The following is a 17,132-nucleotide window of genomic DNA, read 5'->3' as shown; positions in this document are numbered from 1 at the left end:
TTTATATCTATATTTATATATAGGAAAGCTCATGTAGGCTTAAATTTGAGGACTGAAATCAACAAGAAGGCCCATTGTTGAAATCTCAATGGAATAATTCGCATACCCATATCGCGTACTAATATCTTATTATATGATATCATATATGTATATGTAGATATATATACGCAGTCCCGATCTCTTGGACCACCAGGAGTCCAAGAGAATTTGTGGTCACTCACCGTTGGATGTAAATTCAACAGTTCATTCAAATCTTGAACTCCTTTTAAGAAACTTTTTTTGAACCATTAGATTAATATCCAACGATGAGTGACCACAATCTCTTGGACTCCTGTGGTCCAAGAGATCAGGACTGTATATATATATACCTCTTCTATTGAGGGATTTCTCAAATAATTTTATTTGATGGACGCCCTTTAGGGTACCTTACAATTTTTTTTCCAATGATCCAAACCATCTATTTTTTAGGTCTTCATTCATAGATCATCCTTACAAAAAATTAGACAAATCAAAAACCGTTTCGATATTCAATTGTGTCTTACAAAATCAATGAACACGGTGCTTCAAGAAAATGCTAAAATTTCAATAACTCAATTGAGTGGTCAAATGATATCGGATTAAAGTGATTTTTTTGTAGAGATGATCTTTGAATGAATATCTACAAAATAGACGGTTTGGATTAGTGAAATACAATCCGGAGTGGGGCCTACAAAGAGTGTCCCTCAAATAAACTTATTTGAGGGATCCCTCAATGAAAGCTCTGTGTATATATATATATATATATATATATATATACCAAGTTGCCCAAGTCACCCAAATCAACCCAGTCATCCCAGTCGCTCAGAGTCCTTCCTTCCTCCATGAGTCAACCCAAGCCAGAGTTGCCCCAGCAAATAGTTCCATATCCGGGTCACCCCCCATTATCAGTTGCCACTCCAATCTCAGTTGCAAACAGATTTTCCTCTTTAGGATCCACAGTTGGCCAAATTCGCCCCAGTTATCAATCCACCTTAATTTCCAGTTATGACCCCTTTGCAGTTGAGATCCCTGCAGGGCCATCAGTTGTCCACAAAAAATCGTCTCCTTATTTGCCCAAGAGTAATTCCCATTTATTTGTCATTGAGTCTGTATATGATATTCATGCAAATCCAGCAGAAATTGCCAAACACTATTTCCCTCCTGGATTTCATTATATGCCCCAGAGTCCCTATAAGTCCCTCAAGTATTATAGAGATATATTGCTTGAGACCCAATCAGTTGAAATTAAGCCGATAAAGGATCGGGATCATCCTGAAACCATTCTTTATCATTCTCTTTACATTCATCAAATTGTCAGTCAGCAATCTTTCAGTAGCCATCCCTATGAGTTGAAATTACTTAAGTCAAAATTACAATATAATTATTCGGATTATATTGAAGCCTGGTATACTATCTTTCTTCACCAATCTGAAGACTTTAGTCATTCCTGGTTTATTAATTTTGATAATAAGTTTAAAAGCCCATTCCCCTACTGGTTTCTTCACTGGTGGGAAAAATACGGTCCAGTTGATGAAATTCTTCCAGTATCAGTTCTTGAGTTAATCCGCCATTATACAAAAAGAGCCAAGTTCTCCTTAGTTAATTTATTCTTTCCCAAACAGTTGCTGTTTATTGCCAGATACAAGGTACCTTGGATCCTTAAATGGTCCTATGCCATCACCAAGGACACCCGTGTATTTGCCCGCCAATTCTCAGTCAAATGGTGGGACAAGTTTGAAGTTGACAGAATTGCCAAGTACGTCTACAGTGACCTCCCCCGGGAGCCAGTTCCTCGCCCAGTATCTCCTACAGGCTCAGTCAGATCATCCTTATCAGTTGAAGGAAAGTCTAAAGCTGAGCTCCAGGAAATTGCACGCCAGTTGATCATCCAGGCCTCTCAGATGGATGATGATGAGGACAATGATTCCCCCTCATCGTCTAGTTGCCAGCCTATGCAGAGTCCTGCCAAGACAAAACCTTGGTATGATGACAGCCAGGATCCCTATGATGCCTACGATCTAGGGGAATCCTCTCCATAATTGCCCAAGTTGCCGACAAGCAAGCCTCGTCAAAAGAAGTTGCCAATTTGTCAAAAGTAGTTGCCGACAGATCACTCTGTCAAAAGAAGATGCCTAACCACGTGAAAGCAGCAGACAAAGCATCTCTGCTTTTACTTTTGTCAGATCACCGAAAAGCAGCAGACAAAGCACTGTTTGCTTTTTGACAATCCACCGAAAGTTGCCGAAAGCATCTGCAGGAGTCAAAGTTACCTCTACAGTTGCTAAAGTTGAATCAGGTTGAACATCCGTGCTTCTACAGCTGTCCAACCATAGTTGCTTTTGTAAACCATAGTTGAAAGTTGTCTTTAAATTCAGGCTTCGGCCTCAGTTGAAGGCAGAACTGGTTTTACCAGCTGCATTTTATTTTTTCAGTTTTAAAGATTTTCTCTGAAACACCTTTGGAGAAATCACCCTTGTACTTGTTTTGGTATCAGAGCCGTAAGAGTTACGGTCTTTGTCTAAGTCTGCTACTCATTCCCGCCCAAGTGGCTGGTTTAAGACTAATTTCATATATGCATTATTTTCTGCATATGCATTAGTCTGAATGTTGAGTTAAGTTGCTGCATAATCATATTCATCTTGTTTCTCGCTATCTCTGTGCGTCCCTTGTTTTGGGGTAGGGCGTTTGTGCTGGGCAGGAGACAGAAAATTGAGTGGAGTTAGTAGGTTGCTTAGGGTCTAAGGAGTAAGTCAAGGAAGTCCCTGTTTATCTTCTTCCTCAGTCCGTTTGAGTCAAACACTTGAGTAGCCATGAGTCGTTTTCTTAGGTCGAGTTCCTGTAAGTCAAGCAGTTCTAAGACCAATATAAGTCGACTCCCTGAGATAGTTAATGAAGAACAATTTGAATATGATTCTAGTTGCAAAGAACAATTAGATTTTAGAGATTGGAATATCCCTAAAGTCCCGAGTCAAAAAATCTATAAGAAACATTGGTTGCCTTCCAGTTTTAATAGCACCACACATGTCAAAACAGTTGAACAAGTTTACGCTCTTAGTAAAGAACACGAAACTTGCCAGTTGCTTAATCTTGAGTCAATCAAAAAGCACAAGACTGATGGAAACAATTTCCTGCATATTGGTCTTGTTCAAGTTGCCGTTAAGCCCCTAACTAGGTTAGGATTGAAAGCCTCCATACTGCTCTGTTTACGCGATGCCCGGTTCACCGCGTTCAGTGACAGTACCCTAGGAGTTATTGAGTCTAGTTTGTGTAACGGTCCAGTTCATTTTGATTGTTACCCAGACTTTACTGTAAGTCTTAGTGATCCTCATATATTGAGAACCCTAACTCTCAATATTAAGACTGAAGGTTATAATGTCCTCCCAGGAACCCAACCTTTAGCATTAGTTTACAGAATTTACTATAAGGTCACAGGAACCAATATGAACTTCCAGGCCTTAAACAAAAGCCCAAAGGATCAGACAGTCCTGATCCAGAGTCACACCTCAGACGCCCATATTCAAGTTCCCCAGACCATTAAATGGTCAGAAGTTGCCCTTCCAACAGATTGGACCTTAGTTACCGAGAGCCAACCAGCTCCGATTCAACGTAGTCTAAACAATTTAGATTACATTGAGCAGTACTTAGATGGCACGGTTAAGATTAGGTTCGATAGCCAGCCTCTACATAAGTCTAATGTCCAGTTACACCAGTTACCAACCCCAGGTCAGTCACAAAGGCATGCCCCAGCTAGGCACTCCTTTACTGCCTCATCCTCAACTCTAGAACGAGACCTAGAGTTAGAAAAAACCATGATAGATTTAAAGCTTGAGTCCCTGAGAAGATCCTCTCAGGTAACCCAACCCTGCTACGGCACGGTTCCAGTAGAAGAAAAGTCAGAATCTCCTGAGTCACCTACCCAGTCTGACTTCATAGTTGAAAACCAGTTAAGAACCCTTAATAGAAAATTTAAAATTGATTGGTCACGTCTAAACAAACATCTCAAAGCCCCTGAGAACCTGTCTAGACGAGATAGTTATCACCGAGCCTTCCCTGATAGTAGCCGCCGCTTAGAAATCTTTAGTGAATGGAAAGATTACATACGGTCAGCCCAAGTTGAAATTTTCTACCTTGATTTTGTTGAAAGCCGCTATATGTCAAATGATGAGTTAAAAACCCTAACTCAGCAAAAATGGAAAATGGCAGATAAGTCTGTCGTTGAGTCCAGCCATCCTCCAGTGGAAACCATAATTATTGAGCATAAAGATACTCTTATTCCTGCTACTCCTTTCAAAACATTTGAAAGCAGTGACAGTAATAGAAGAATTCTTGAGCAAAATAATTATACCAACCAGAGTCTAATTGTTATAGGAAAACAGTTAGATACAATAGAAACTAAAATCGATAAGTTAGGTTCTACAGACGTAGAGTCTAAAAAGAAAATTGAAAAACCAATTGTCCAGTTCCAGGATCTTAGGTCTAGCCCGACCCTTAAGATCACCCCAACAATGAAGAAAATAGAAGACATGTTAGCCCAGTTGACCCCTGCCAAAGTTGAAAAAACTGAGAAATCTGGTCTTAAAACACTAGATGCCTTTGCAGTAGAAAATACCTCTGAGTCTGAGTCTTCAGAAGTAAGCAATATTTCTAAAATTGAAAAAGCCTTTCAAACTTTAGAAATCCAAGTTGAACCCAAAGTTAAGAAATTAGAAAAGTTTGTCAGCCCCAGTAGTCTGACCAAAAATTGGTATCCCAGACCAACACCTCCTGACATTCAATTTGAAGAAAGAAACCTGCAGACCCAGTTCTCTGTTTCTTCCGACAAATTGTATGAATGGAATATTGATGGTCTCTCTGAGCAAGAGATCCTCAATAAGTTACAACACATGTCTATGGTTGCCAATAGTTATATCACCAATCACAGTTTCAGACAGTCTGAAATTGTCCCTCTGTTAGTCACTGGTTTCACCGGTACTCTCAGAAGTTGGTGGGATAAACATCTGAGTCCTGAGTCTAAAAGCCGTATAACCTTTGCTGTAAAACTTAATGATGACGGTCACCCTATCTTTGACGAACGAATAGGTCAAGGTATAGAAGACGGTGTCAACACCCTGTTTTACACCATAATTGACCACTTCATAGAAACCCCTAGTAATCAAACTGCTAGGATCCATGACCAGTTGAGTAATCTTAGATGCCCAAAGTTGTCTGATTTCAGATGGTACAAGGATGTCTTCATCTCTAGAGTAATGCTTAGAGACGATAGTAACCAACCATTCTGGAAAGAGAAATTTGTTAATGGTTTGCCAAACCTATTTGCCCATAAGATCAGAACTACCCTCAGTAATGAATTAGGTCATATTGATTGGGATAGTTTAACTTATGGTAACATTGTAAGCACAATTAATCAAGTTGGCATGAAAATGTGTGTTGATTACAAAATCGGAAAACAAATACAGTCCGATAGGAATTCAGCCAAGTATGAGTTAGGAAACTTCTGTGAACAGTATGGTCTCAGTAGTTTGCCGCCCTCTAGAAGAAACAAGTCTAAGCCAAGTCACCTTAGGAAACGCCGGTTTTCCTCTAAAAGAAAACATTTTGCTATTAAAAGTGATAATGAGTTTTATAAGAAAAGAAAAAGTTTTAAAAGAAAAAATTGGTCTAAAGCCCCAAGAAAAGCCCAGAAGAGTCGACCCAAAACCGATAAGTCCAAAGTTAAATGTTTTAAATGTCAAAAATTTGGTCATTATGCCTCTGAGTGTAAAGTTAAAGATGCCATTAAGCAGTTGAAAATCTCAGAAGCTGAAAGAGAAAAGTTGATTCAAGTTTTAGAGTTGCGAGACTCTGAAACTAGCAGCCCCGAAACCTTAGTTGCCAGCTCTGGGTATGATTCTGAACAAGCTTCAGATTCCCAGCCTAGTTCCCCTGATATCCAATTTGGATGTACTGATAAGTGTTGTAATAGATTAAAATCTATTTTTGTTCTTACAAAACAGGAAGAACAAGAAGAGTTATTAATCGACCTAATAAGCCGAGTAGAAAACCCTGAGTTAAAGTCCGATTATTTGAGAAAATTGCGAAAAGTTATCAGTCAAGAAAGCTCTAGTAGTCCTAAACCGCAGCCGGTCAGTTTAGCCACTACTATAGAAAAATTTGCCCAGAAAAAGAAAGAAGTTACCTTACAAGACCTCCAGTTAGAAGTCAAAATAGTCAAACAAGAATTAGCCGAGTTAAGACAGATTAGTAACCAGTTGCAGGTTGAAAACCACACAATCAGGCAAGACTTAACAAGTCTTCAAAAAGGCAAAATGCCTTTAGAGCCCAGTAACCAGTCAGACAGCCCTGCTGGTTCTGACGAAGAAACCCCAGTTGTCAACCTAATCAAACAAGTCAATTTCCGAAAATGGTATTCGAAAGTTACAATAGTTGTCAAAGATTTTGAGTTTACCACAGTTGCCTTATTTGATTCAGGAGCTGACCTTAACTGTATCCAGGAAGGTCTAATTCCTACTAAGTACTACCAGAAGTCTAGAGAAACCCTAAGCACTGCTTCAGGAAAATCTCTCCAGTTGAATTATGAGTTGCCTAGAGCCCATATTTGCCAAAACAAAGTTTGTTTTAAAACTTCATTTGTCTTAGTTAAAAATATTACTGATGAGGTTATCTTAGGATTACCTTTCATAAGTCTGCTTTATCCCTTCCAGGTAGAATACGACGGTGTTATTTCTACCCAGTTAGGTGAGAAAGTTAAGTTTAGTTTTCTCTCTAAACCTGAGTTGCATAATCTGAAAGCCCTACAGAAACAGTCTGTCTCTAGGTCCCTTCAGGTTGTCCAAAAAACTAACCAGTTGAATTTTCTTAAAGAAGAAATTAAGTTTAAGAGAGTTGAACAACAACTTGCCAGTCAGTCCTTACAGTTGCAAATTCAAAAATTTGAACAAAGATTAAAAGAAGAAATTTGTTCTGAGTTGCCCACAGCCTTTTGGTATAGGAAACAGCATGTTGTCCGTCTTCCTTATATCAAAACCTTTAGTGAGAAAAATATCCCCACTAAAGCAAGGCCAATCCAAATGAGTCAAGAAATGATGGAATTTTGTAAGAAAGAAATTGAAGAGTTGCTTAAAAAGAAAATAATTCGCAAAAGTAAGTCCCCCTGGTCATGTCCTGCTTTTTATGTTCAGAAAAATGCTGAATTAGAAAGAGGAGTTCCCAGATTAGTTATCAACTATAAGCCCCTTAATGCGGTCCTAGAATGGATTAGGTATCCCATACCTAATAAAAGAGATCTCATTAATCGGTTAGAAAAAGCAGTTGTCTATTCTAAGTTTGATATGAAAAGTGGTTTCTGGCAAATCCAAATAGATGAGTCAGATAGATATAAGACTGCATTTGTCACTCCCTTTGGTCATTACGAATGGAATGTAATGCCCTTTGGATTGAAAAATGCTCCTAGTGAATTCCAGAATATCATGAATGATATATTCAATCCTTACAGTCAGTTCTCGATTGTTTATATTGATGATGTTCTGATCTTTTCTGAGTCAATAGAACAACATTGGAAACATTTGAATAAGTTCCTTCAAGTTGTCAAACAAAATGGTTTAGTTGTTTCTGCCAAAAAGATCAAGTTATTTCAAACCAATATTCGTTTTCTTGGTTTCAATATTTGTCAGTCGCAAATTTCCCCAATTGATCGAGTCATCCAGTTTGCTGATAAGTTTCCTGATCAAATTCTTGATAAGAGTCAACTTCAGAGGTTTTTAGGTTCCCTAAATTATATCTCTGACTTCTATCAGAATCTGAGAAAACAGTGTAAGCCCCTATTTGATAGGTTGCAGAGTAACCCTCCTCCTTGGACGTCTACTCATACTGAAGTTGTTAAACAGATCAAGTCCCATGTCAAGACACTTCCCTGTCTTGGTATTCCTTCAGTTGATTCATTCAAAATAGTTGAAACTGATGCCTCTGACATAGGTTATGGTGGCATTCTTAAGCAAAAAGTCAGTCCTAGTTCTCCAGAACAAATTGTTCGATTCCATTCTGGAACCTGGACTCAGTCACAGCATAATTACAGTACTATTAAAAAAGAAATATTAGCTATTGTATTATGCATTAGTAAATTTCAAGATGATTTGCTTAATCAAAAGTTTTTAATCAGAGTTGATTGTAAGTCTGCAAAACATGTTTTAGAAAAAGATGTTCAAAACATTGCATCTAAACAGATTTTTGCACGATGGCAAAGTATTTTAAGTATATTTGATTTTGAAATTGAATATTTGAAAGGCAGTGAGAATTCTGTTCCTGATTTTCTCACTCGAGAATTCTTGCAGGATGCACAATGGCTCCCAAGAAAGACAAGCAAAAAACAGTAGCCAGTCAAACCAAGTTGCCCAAGTCACCCAAATCAACCCAGTCATCCCAGTCGCTCAGAGTCCTTCCTTCCTCCATGAGTCAACCCAAGCCAGAGTTGCCCCAGCAAATAGTTCCATATCCGGGTCACCCCCCATTATCAGTTGCCACTCCAATCTCAGTTGCAAACAGATTTTCCTCTTTAGGATCCACAGTTGGCCAAATTCGCCCCAGTTATCAATCCACCTTAATTTCCAGTTATGACCCCTTTGCAGTTGAGATCCCTGCAGGGCCATCAGTTGTCCACAAAAAATCGTCTCCTTATTTGCCCAAGAGTAATTCCCATTTATTTGTCATTGAGTCTGTATATGATATTCATGCAAATCCAGCAGAAATTGCCAAACACTATTTCCCTCCTGGATTTCATTATATGCCCCAGAGTCCCTATAAGTCCCTCAAGTATTATAGAGATATATTGCTTGAGACCCAATCAGTTGAAATTAAGCCGATAAAGGATCGGGATCATCCTGAAACCATTCTTTATCATTCTCTTTACATTCATCAAATTGTCAGTCAGCAATCTTTCAGTAGCCATCCCTATGAGTTGAAATTACTTAAGTCAAAATTACAATATAATTATTCGGATTATATTGAAGCCTGGTATACTATCTTTCTTCACCAATCTGAAGACTTTAGTCATTCCTGGTTTATTAATTTTGATAATAAGTTTAAAAGCCCATTCCCCTACTGGTTTCTTCACTGGTGGGAAAAATACGGTCCAGTTGATGAAATTCTTCCAGTATCAGTTCTTGAGTTAATCCGCCATTATACAAAAAGAGCCAAGTTCTCCTTAGTTAATTTATTCTTTCCCAAACAGTTGCTGTTTATTGCCAGATACAAGGTACCTTGGATCCTTAAATGGTCCTATGCCATCACCAAGGACACCCGTGTATTTGCCCGCCAATTCTCAGTCAAATGGTGGGACAAGTTTGAAGTTGACAGAATTGCCAAGTACGTCTACAGTGACCTCCCCCGGGAGCCAGTTCCTCGCCCAGTATCTCCTACAGGCTCAGTCAGATCATCCTTATCAGTTGAAGGAAAGTCTAAAGCTGAGCTCCAGGAAATTGCACGCCAGTTGATCATCCAGGCCTCTCAGATGGATGATGATGAGGACAATGATTCCCCCTCATCGTCTAGTTGCCAGCCTATGCAGAGTCCTGCCAAGACAAAACCTTGGTATGATGACAGCCAGGATCCCTATGATGCCTACGATCTAGGGGAATCCTCTCCATAATTGCCCAAGTTGCCGACAAGCAAGCCTCGTCAAAAGAAGTTGCCAATTTGTCAAAAGTAGTTGCCGACAGATCACTCTGTCAAAAGAAGATGCCTAACCACGTGAAAGCAGCAGACAAAGCATCTCTGCTTTTACTTTTGTCAGATCACCGAAAAGCAGCAGACAAAGCACTGTTTGCTTTTTGACAATCCACCGAAAGTTGCCGAAAGCATCTGCAGGAGTCAAAGTTACCTCTACAGTTGCTAAAGTTGAATCAGGTTGAACATCCGTGCTTCTACAGCTGTCCAACCATAGTTGCTTTTGTAAACCATAGTTGAAAGTTGTCTTTAAATTCAGGCTTCGGCCTCAGTTGAAGGCAGAACTGGTTTTACCAGCTGCATTTTATTTTTTCAGTTTTAAAGATTTTCTCTGAAACACCTTTGGAGAAATCACCCTTGTAAATAGTCTAGTTGTGTTGAAGTTTGCAGTTGCAACCTTTGTGAGTATAATAAAAGTTGCTATTTTAAATTATTCTATTTTGACTAATTTCATATATGCATTATTTTCTGCATATGCATTAGTCTGAATGTTGAGTTAAGTTGCTGCATAATCATATTCATCTTGAAACTAGAAAACGTGGCATCAATCTGTATAGTGAAATGGAAACATTCAACTACACGTAAAAATTAATATGAGTTGGAGTTAGTTGGATGAGGTGTTAGAATTATCTTTTGTTTGGCAATAGGTGGCTTTACATGGGAAATGTGTCAAATTTTTAGTTACCTAATTTACTTTTGTGATAGGATTAATATTAGTTTATATTATGTAAGGTTTTTCATGCATATCTCCTTTAACCGCCAAACAATTATCCAATAGGATATTTGTGCTTGCCGACTTATACTTGTATAAATAGGACCTTTCATATTTGAAATAAGAGTAAGAAACAAGAAAGAAATGTGAGAGAGAGTAAGAGAGAAAGAAGGAGAGAGAGTGGTGATGAAACTCTTAGAGTTTGGTTTGGGTGATAGTACATGAAGATAGGTAAATGGGTTGTCTTGCCAACTTATTTTAAGGGCTTTCATTACCGAGGTGAGTGGTTTATGTGTAATGTGTTCTAAAAGTTTTTATTTTGTGATAAAATCTAAAAACCATGAATTATCGTGGATTTGTTCTATTTACAAATATCTATCTATTTCAAGTCAAGCATGTCTTATTTGGTGCAAACTTTCACACTATATATATATATATATTGATTGGAATATTTGTGAAGTATGTATTATTCATGGAATATGAGAACTTCAATGTTGGGGTATTCGAGGGATAGATGTACCACACGAGGACATAGGGCAGTAAGGCCAATAAGGGTCACGTGGTTGGTTACATGCTATGAAGGATAACCGAGATATGAAGGGATGATGTGATATTATCTAGATTGGTGTATCTTTTCATGATATTTTCTAGAGTGTGTAACGACATTGCTTGACTGGCATATTACATAATCTACTCGCTGAGTGGTGGTTGCTCATCCCTCACCCTGTTTAATTTTTCAGATGAATTAGTGGGTAAGACAATGACTAAACCGGTTGAGGCTGAATTAGATGATAGTGATAGAGCTTTATTTATTTATTGTAAAGTTGTAAGATTTTGGATCTATTTTTATAAGAGAAGTTTATTTTAAACCATGTTTCGGCATCTTTTATTTTTATTTTTTACTTTCTATTTTCTCACGCACCGGGTGCGGGGTTTCCACCGACCCCCGGGTCCGGGGCATGACATTAGTTCAATTGAATCTAAGTGAAACAGTAGCTAAAAAAGGGTACGGGGTTTTCTCTATGGGGAGAACCGTGTGGCCGGAACCATGTGTAGTGACTAGAGCCGTGTGGAGAGACAAAATGGAGAGGGCCGGTGGCTAAGGATGTCATCAGCTATGAGAGAGGGAGAGAGGAGTTTCGGGTATTTTTCTAGGGTTTAGGAACTGAGTTTCGAATTACCTTGTGTGTTGAATGAAGCCATGTATTTATAGGGCTCTAGGCATCTAGGGTTTTTCAAATAATAATTCCTATTTGGAAGGAATTTATTCTTTCTCCAAATTGTAGAGATTTAGTCCATCAAGGATTTGATTAGGATCAAATCTCCTAATTTGATGATGATATCTCCAAATTAGGATAATATCTTAATTGGTGACATTGTCTTTTTAATAAAGAAAATATCTCTATTTTTAGTATCAATTAATTTGCCAAATAAATGAGCTCAATTAATTGACCTAGGAGACATTCTTCTTGTCCACGTGGCGTCTTGTGATTGGAAGTCAAAATATTTGTTCCCACATGTATAGGTTGCTATTTTTATGTTATTCTTATATTGGTATTTTTAGTTTTATAGATTCAAACTGCAAGACAATGTGTATTTTTATGTTATCCTTATATTTGTGTTTTTAGGTTTATAGAATAGAATTTGCAACACAATATGTATTTTAAGTTAAATGCTAACTTTTGTTGTTTTTTTTTTCCAAGAAAATATAATGAATTGATACATTAGTCATGATATGAAATCAATTGCCAAGAAAACTAAGAAATATAAAATTTGAAATAAAAATGCAAAAGAATAAGGTGAAATAATAGAAAACTATAATTGTAGTTTATTTGTTGACTTTATTAAGATTTTTTTTTAAATAGTAAACTCATCGGATCCTCGACCCAAATGAGGGAAGACGCGAAGATCTCCAAATTTTAAAAATTCCGTGTTGGGGATGAGCCGAGGATAGTATTGTTATCCCCATCCCCATACACAGCCCGATAAGTATTATATATATTTTTAATTAATATATTATATAATATAGCCATGTAAGATTATGATATAATATAATACTTATTTAGTTTCGTCAAATTGAGATTATTTTGAGTTGTGGAGTTGAATTTTAAAATTCAATTGAATGTAATTGAGTTAACTGATAATTTAAGATGAACTTTAAGTGTTATAATGTAGGATATGTGAGGTAGCTATACGACGGGTATGGGATGAATTTGGGAGGTAGCTCCGCAATGGGTATGGGGATGGGGATTCACTGAGCTGTTTTTACTGGGGATAAGGGTGGGGACGAGGACATAGTATTGCCATACCCGGTCTCAAATTGGCCCCAAACCGGCTCATTGGCATCCCTACTCATCATCCCACGCCACAAGCCACGAATATATGGCATTTCTGTTTCCCTCGGCACCCATCACATATACGAATCAATCAATCAATCAATCACTCTCTCTCTCTCTCTCTCTCTCTCTCTCTCTCTCTCTCTCTCTCTCTCTCTCTCTCTCTCTCTCTCTCTCTCTCTCTCTCTCTCTCTCTCTCTCTCTCTCTCTCTCTCTCTCTCTGTTATAGGGATCAAATTTGGATTGGTGGGTTCAAATACAAAATTGGGTGGGTGCTTGGATGCGCTAGTGCTTAGGAGGTTGGTGAGGGAGAAATTGGAGGGGCAGATCAGGGTGGTGGATGCATTTTTGTTGGAGGACCAAAATGAAACTCGGGCTTTCAGGGACTATTTCAGGAAAAAAAAAAAAAGGGTTGTCAAATGGTACAATGGGACTAGTCTGCACAAACTGACGGTAAATGTTACAATGAGACTAATTTGTGCCGAAATAGAGATTAGAGGATGACTTGAGTGAATAATTTAAGGAGGTGTATTCAATTAGGATTGTATGAGATTTTGAAAGATTTTTTTTAAGTGACAGATTTCCCAGAATTGTATAACTCCTATAATTTACCCGGATTTTTAATAAACTTGTACAAACTTTTAATAAACTTGTTTTTGTAAAATATTTTGATGTAACAAAAAAAGTAAAAAGAAATTCAAAGCATATATCAATTAAAATTTGTGTTCATATTTTTTGTGAAAAGATTCTTCCAAGAGTTGGTTCAAAATAGTTTATTTTCACATGTTATCTCTGTAATATATCATGAAACAAGCATTTCTGTAATAAAAAGACCTTAATTTTTTCAAAAATTATATTCCATAGTAAGTTCAGTAATAAAAGATAGTAAGTTCAGTAATGAAATTATATTCCATAGCCAACAACATAAAGAAACCAATGAACTTTTATTTTCACATGCTCTCTCTACATATTGCGCCTTTTGACCTCATTTTCATGGATTGCGCGTTCCATCTGCACTCCATTATGTTTCCAGATTTTTGTTGGGAAAAAACAAAAGAATATTAGAACAAAACAAGAGGAAAGTATGAAGTAAAAAATGCATGTTAATGCTAAAAATTACCGGTACCTGAAAATATGATTCAGATTCTCCCGCAAGATGAGAAACTGTTGGTTAACAAGGTCAAGAACAATAATGCACCTATAAGCATAACATTTGAGTCAAAACCAGTTTTCATAAGAGAGGTCATCCATATAGATCAAATAAGGGTTCTAATAGTATCCAATTCTTACTCTTCATGGTCATTTGCATCGCTTGCATCTCGGAGCTGGCTACAGGCTAACGCCATCCGGCAACCACCAACACTGTACTTCCAAATTCAGCAGAGAGGATCAATGCAATTAAATTCTTTAGTGTGACAAAAGGATGTACAAGAAAGAATAATTCGGGTTTATTTTCTATACATATATCATTCAACATTAAAAACTTAAAACCATGGTTAGTCTTTATGTATATAGTAGGGGTGAAAAAATTAATTTGTTACTTCTTTTTTTTTATGGGGGAGAGGGGGGAGTAATCCAATACTTCGTATATCCTTGCAGGTTTTTAAAAAATTTCGATATGTAATAATTCTTCACATCCTTACACGTATCACTTTTTCATTTAGTTAAAATACGATTAACAAAAGGAAACAAAAAAAATATTTAGTTGAGCTCAACTCAATGTAAATACGGCTGTCACTATTTCTTGGGCAAAAAATTAGCTGACATTTTAGTTTATCTTGAGCTCTTTCGGATCCGACTACTTTAGTTTAGGTCACAACATTATGTTAAATTTACAATTTTGTTCATGCTTTTTTTGTGCAAAATTGCTTTGAATTTTCATTTTGCAACAAAACCTAAAATAAAAAGGTTTAGCATTCAAAATTAAAATAAAGTGTGGCATTCAATTTATTATACCTTGAGCGTGAGGGCAAGAGTTGCCACCTGGGGATAGTTGACTTCATCAGGATCCTCAGCACTCCTAAAATTGAATTTTTCAAAATCAATACATATATACAGTTCCCTTCTATTGAGGGATCCCTTAAATAATTTTATTTGAGGGACGCCCTTTAGGGTACCCTACTATTTTTTTCCCAATGATCCAAACCATCTATTTTTTAGGTCTTCATTCATAGATCATTCTTACAAAAAGTTAGACAAATCGAAAACCGTTTCGACATCCAATTGTGTCTTACAAAATCAATGAACACGGTGCTTCACGAAAATACTAAAATTTCAATAACTCAATTGACTGGTCAAATGATATCTGATTCAAGTGATTTTTTGTAGAGATGATATTTGAATGAGTATTTACAAAATAGATGGTTTGGATTAGTGAAATACAATCCGGAGTGGCGGCTACAAAGGGTATCCCTCAAATAAGAATCCCTCAATGGAAGCTCTTTGTACATATATATATATATATAATATAAATAATTTATATGTAAAAACAAAATAGTAAATTAAAACAGTGAAGAAAATTACAGATATGTGCTGAGTTGTGCCAAAATATTTTCAACATCACCAAGGAATGTGGTGATCAAATTCGCAACAAAGCAAGGATTTCGTTCATTCTGAACTGCTTTCATTTGATCAAATTGCTCGTCCAAAATTCCCTGCCAGGAAATATAGTAGTTAATTAGCTGCAATATTAATTTAACTTGATCATCTTTTTGTTATATATTTTTAAAATATAAAATATTGACATTAAATAGTAACCCTTTGATCAGGGTAAAAAAAAGAGAGAGAAGAAAGATAAATTATATAATTACACAATAAAATCAGCTATTAATTAAACAAAAAAATTAAATTAAATTAAATTAAGATGAATAAATAAAACTTCAAAAACAAGAATTAGAGAAGAGAAAGCAAAGCAATAAACTCCAAAAGTAAAAAGATTAGAGAAGGACTTGGTCTTGCAAGGAGCTGACGAGTTCCTTGAACTCTTGGCCAAGTTCCTTCCCAGACATTTTTTTCTTCTTCTTTTTTTGTTTTGCTTTGTGAGAGAGAGAGAGAGAGAGAGAGAGAGAGAGAGAGAGAGAGAGAGAGAGAGAGAGAGAGAGAGAGAGAGAGAGTACAGAGATGAAAGTGATGAAATGACTGAAGAGAAGGTAATAGAGACAGATGCATGGTTTTATATATATATATATATGCTGTGTGGATGTTATTTTCATGCTGCATAGAATGTGCGTTAAGACTCAAGAGGCATGAGCTTTGCATGTCTCTGGTCTGGCTTTTCATTCCATAGCTTCATGAGCTTCACGATGGTCTGTTTATTTGTGCTTGGCTTTTTGTTCATGTTTTACTAATTGTACGTAGTATATAGGGATGCAAATTGGATGGGTTTTATAGTCAGATTATTTGATTTATTAGTTCATATTTGAATAATTAATTGAGCTTAACTTGTCAATTCTTATCCAATAAGCATCAATATGGTTGGAAAACTATCGGATTTATTTTAAGACCTAAAAAATTAAAATCTCATCAACAAATTCGTTTTTATTTTATTTATTTGCCCAAAGCATATATGTGTGCCTTGATGGGTACCAAATACCTAACTGTATCTCATTGTATTGTTAAATAGGGGAGGGTATTCATAAGGTCTTTTAAAAACCACTTTCTCAATCTCAATGTATATAGCCATATAAAGTCATAGTCTAATCGAGAAATCAAAATGGCAATGAAATTTTTTGAAAAATCTCAATTCTATCAATGTAACCACAAAATCGCAAGAAAAACCATATTAAAACAATGTTGGTAACATCATAAGCTAGAGACGATAAATAAATCGAGTTTCATTCAAAACCATAGATATGCAATGGGTTTACAATTTAAAAGATTTTTGTACTTCTTTCAAAACAAAATTCCACTCACAAAAGGTCTAATGCTAAATTAATCAAAACCGGATTTCCAATTCGTGATTTCCAACTGGTCAAGGATAGTCATCCAATTCGTGATTTAGCCTCGATCCAACGATCGGATCTTCGTACACAGTACAACCGGACGATGACCGATTCGTGTAAATCGAGACAATTTGAGACATGTGAACCTCGGATTTTTGTTTTGCAAGTTTCTACACACTTCTAGCAACATCAAGAATTGCATACTAAAATTTGAAGATGATCCAACGATCCGATCATCTCTTATCAAACAATCCATAATAAGCGAAATCTTCGATCATTGGGCAAATGATCGAATCCATGCAAACAATAATGCTTGAGACAGCTAGGACATCACACAGGGGTCAAAATATGTCACCTTTGGTGCCCACATGATCCACCACATGTTGTCACCCTAGGTGGGTAGCTTGA

General features: G+C 36.8%; 1 protein-coding gene across 1 annotated transcript; it reads right to left on the bottom strand.

Moving 5' to 3' along the window:
- LOC109949595 (histidine-containing phosphotransfer protein 5-like) lies at positions 13,900–15,833 on the bottom strand. Its single transcript, XM_020565665.1, has 5 exons — positions 15,732–15,833; positions 15,307–15,437; positions 14,740–14,803; positions 14,074–14,150; positions 13,900–13,981 (listed from the first exon to the last, which is right to left on the bottom strand). Exons 1-5 carry the CDS (start codon positions 15,789–15,791, stop codon positions 13,900–13,902), a joined length of 414 nt encoding a protein of 137 aa, XP_020421254.1. The 5' UTR covers positions 15,792–15,833.

The sequence above is a fragment of the Prunus persica genome, chromosome G6 (assembly GCF_000346465.2).
Source record: "Prunus persica cultivar Lovell chromosome G6, Prunus_persica_NCBIv2, whole genome shotgun sequence".
NCBI lineage: Eukaryota > Viridiplantae > Streptophyta > Magnoliopsida > Rosales > Rosaceae > Prunus > Prunus persica.
The sequence above is the reverse complement of the archived record's forward strand: the minus strand, read 5'-3'. Positions and strand labels throughout refer to the sequence as shown.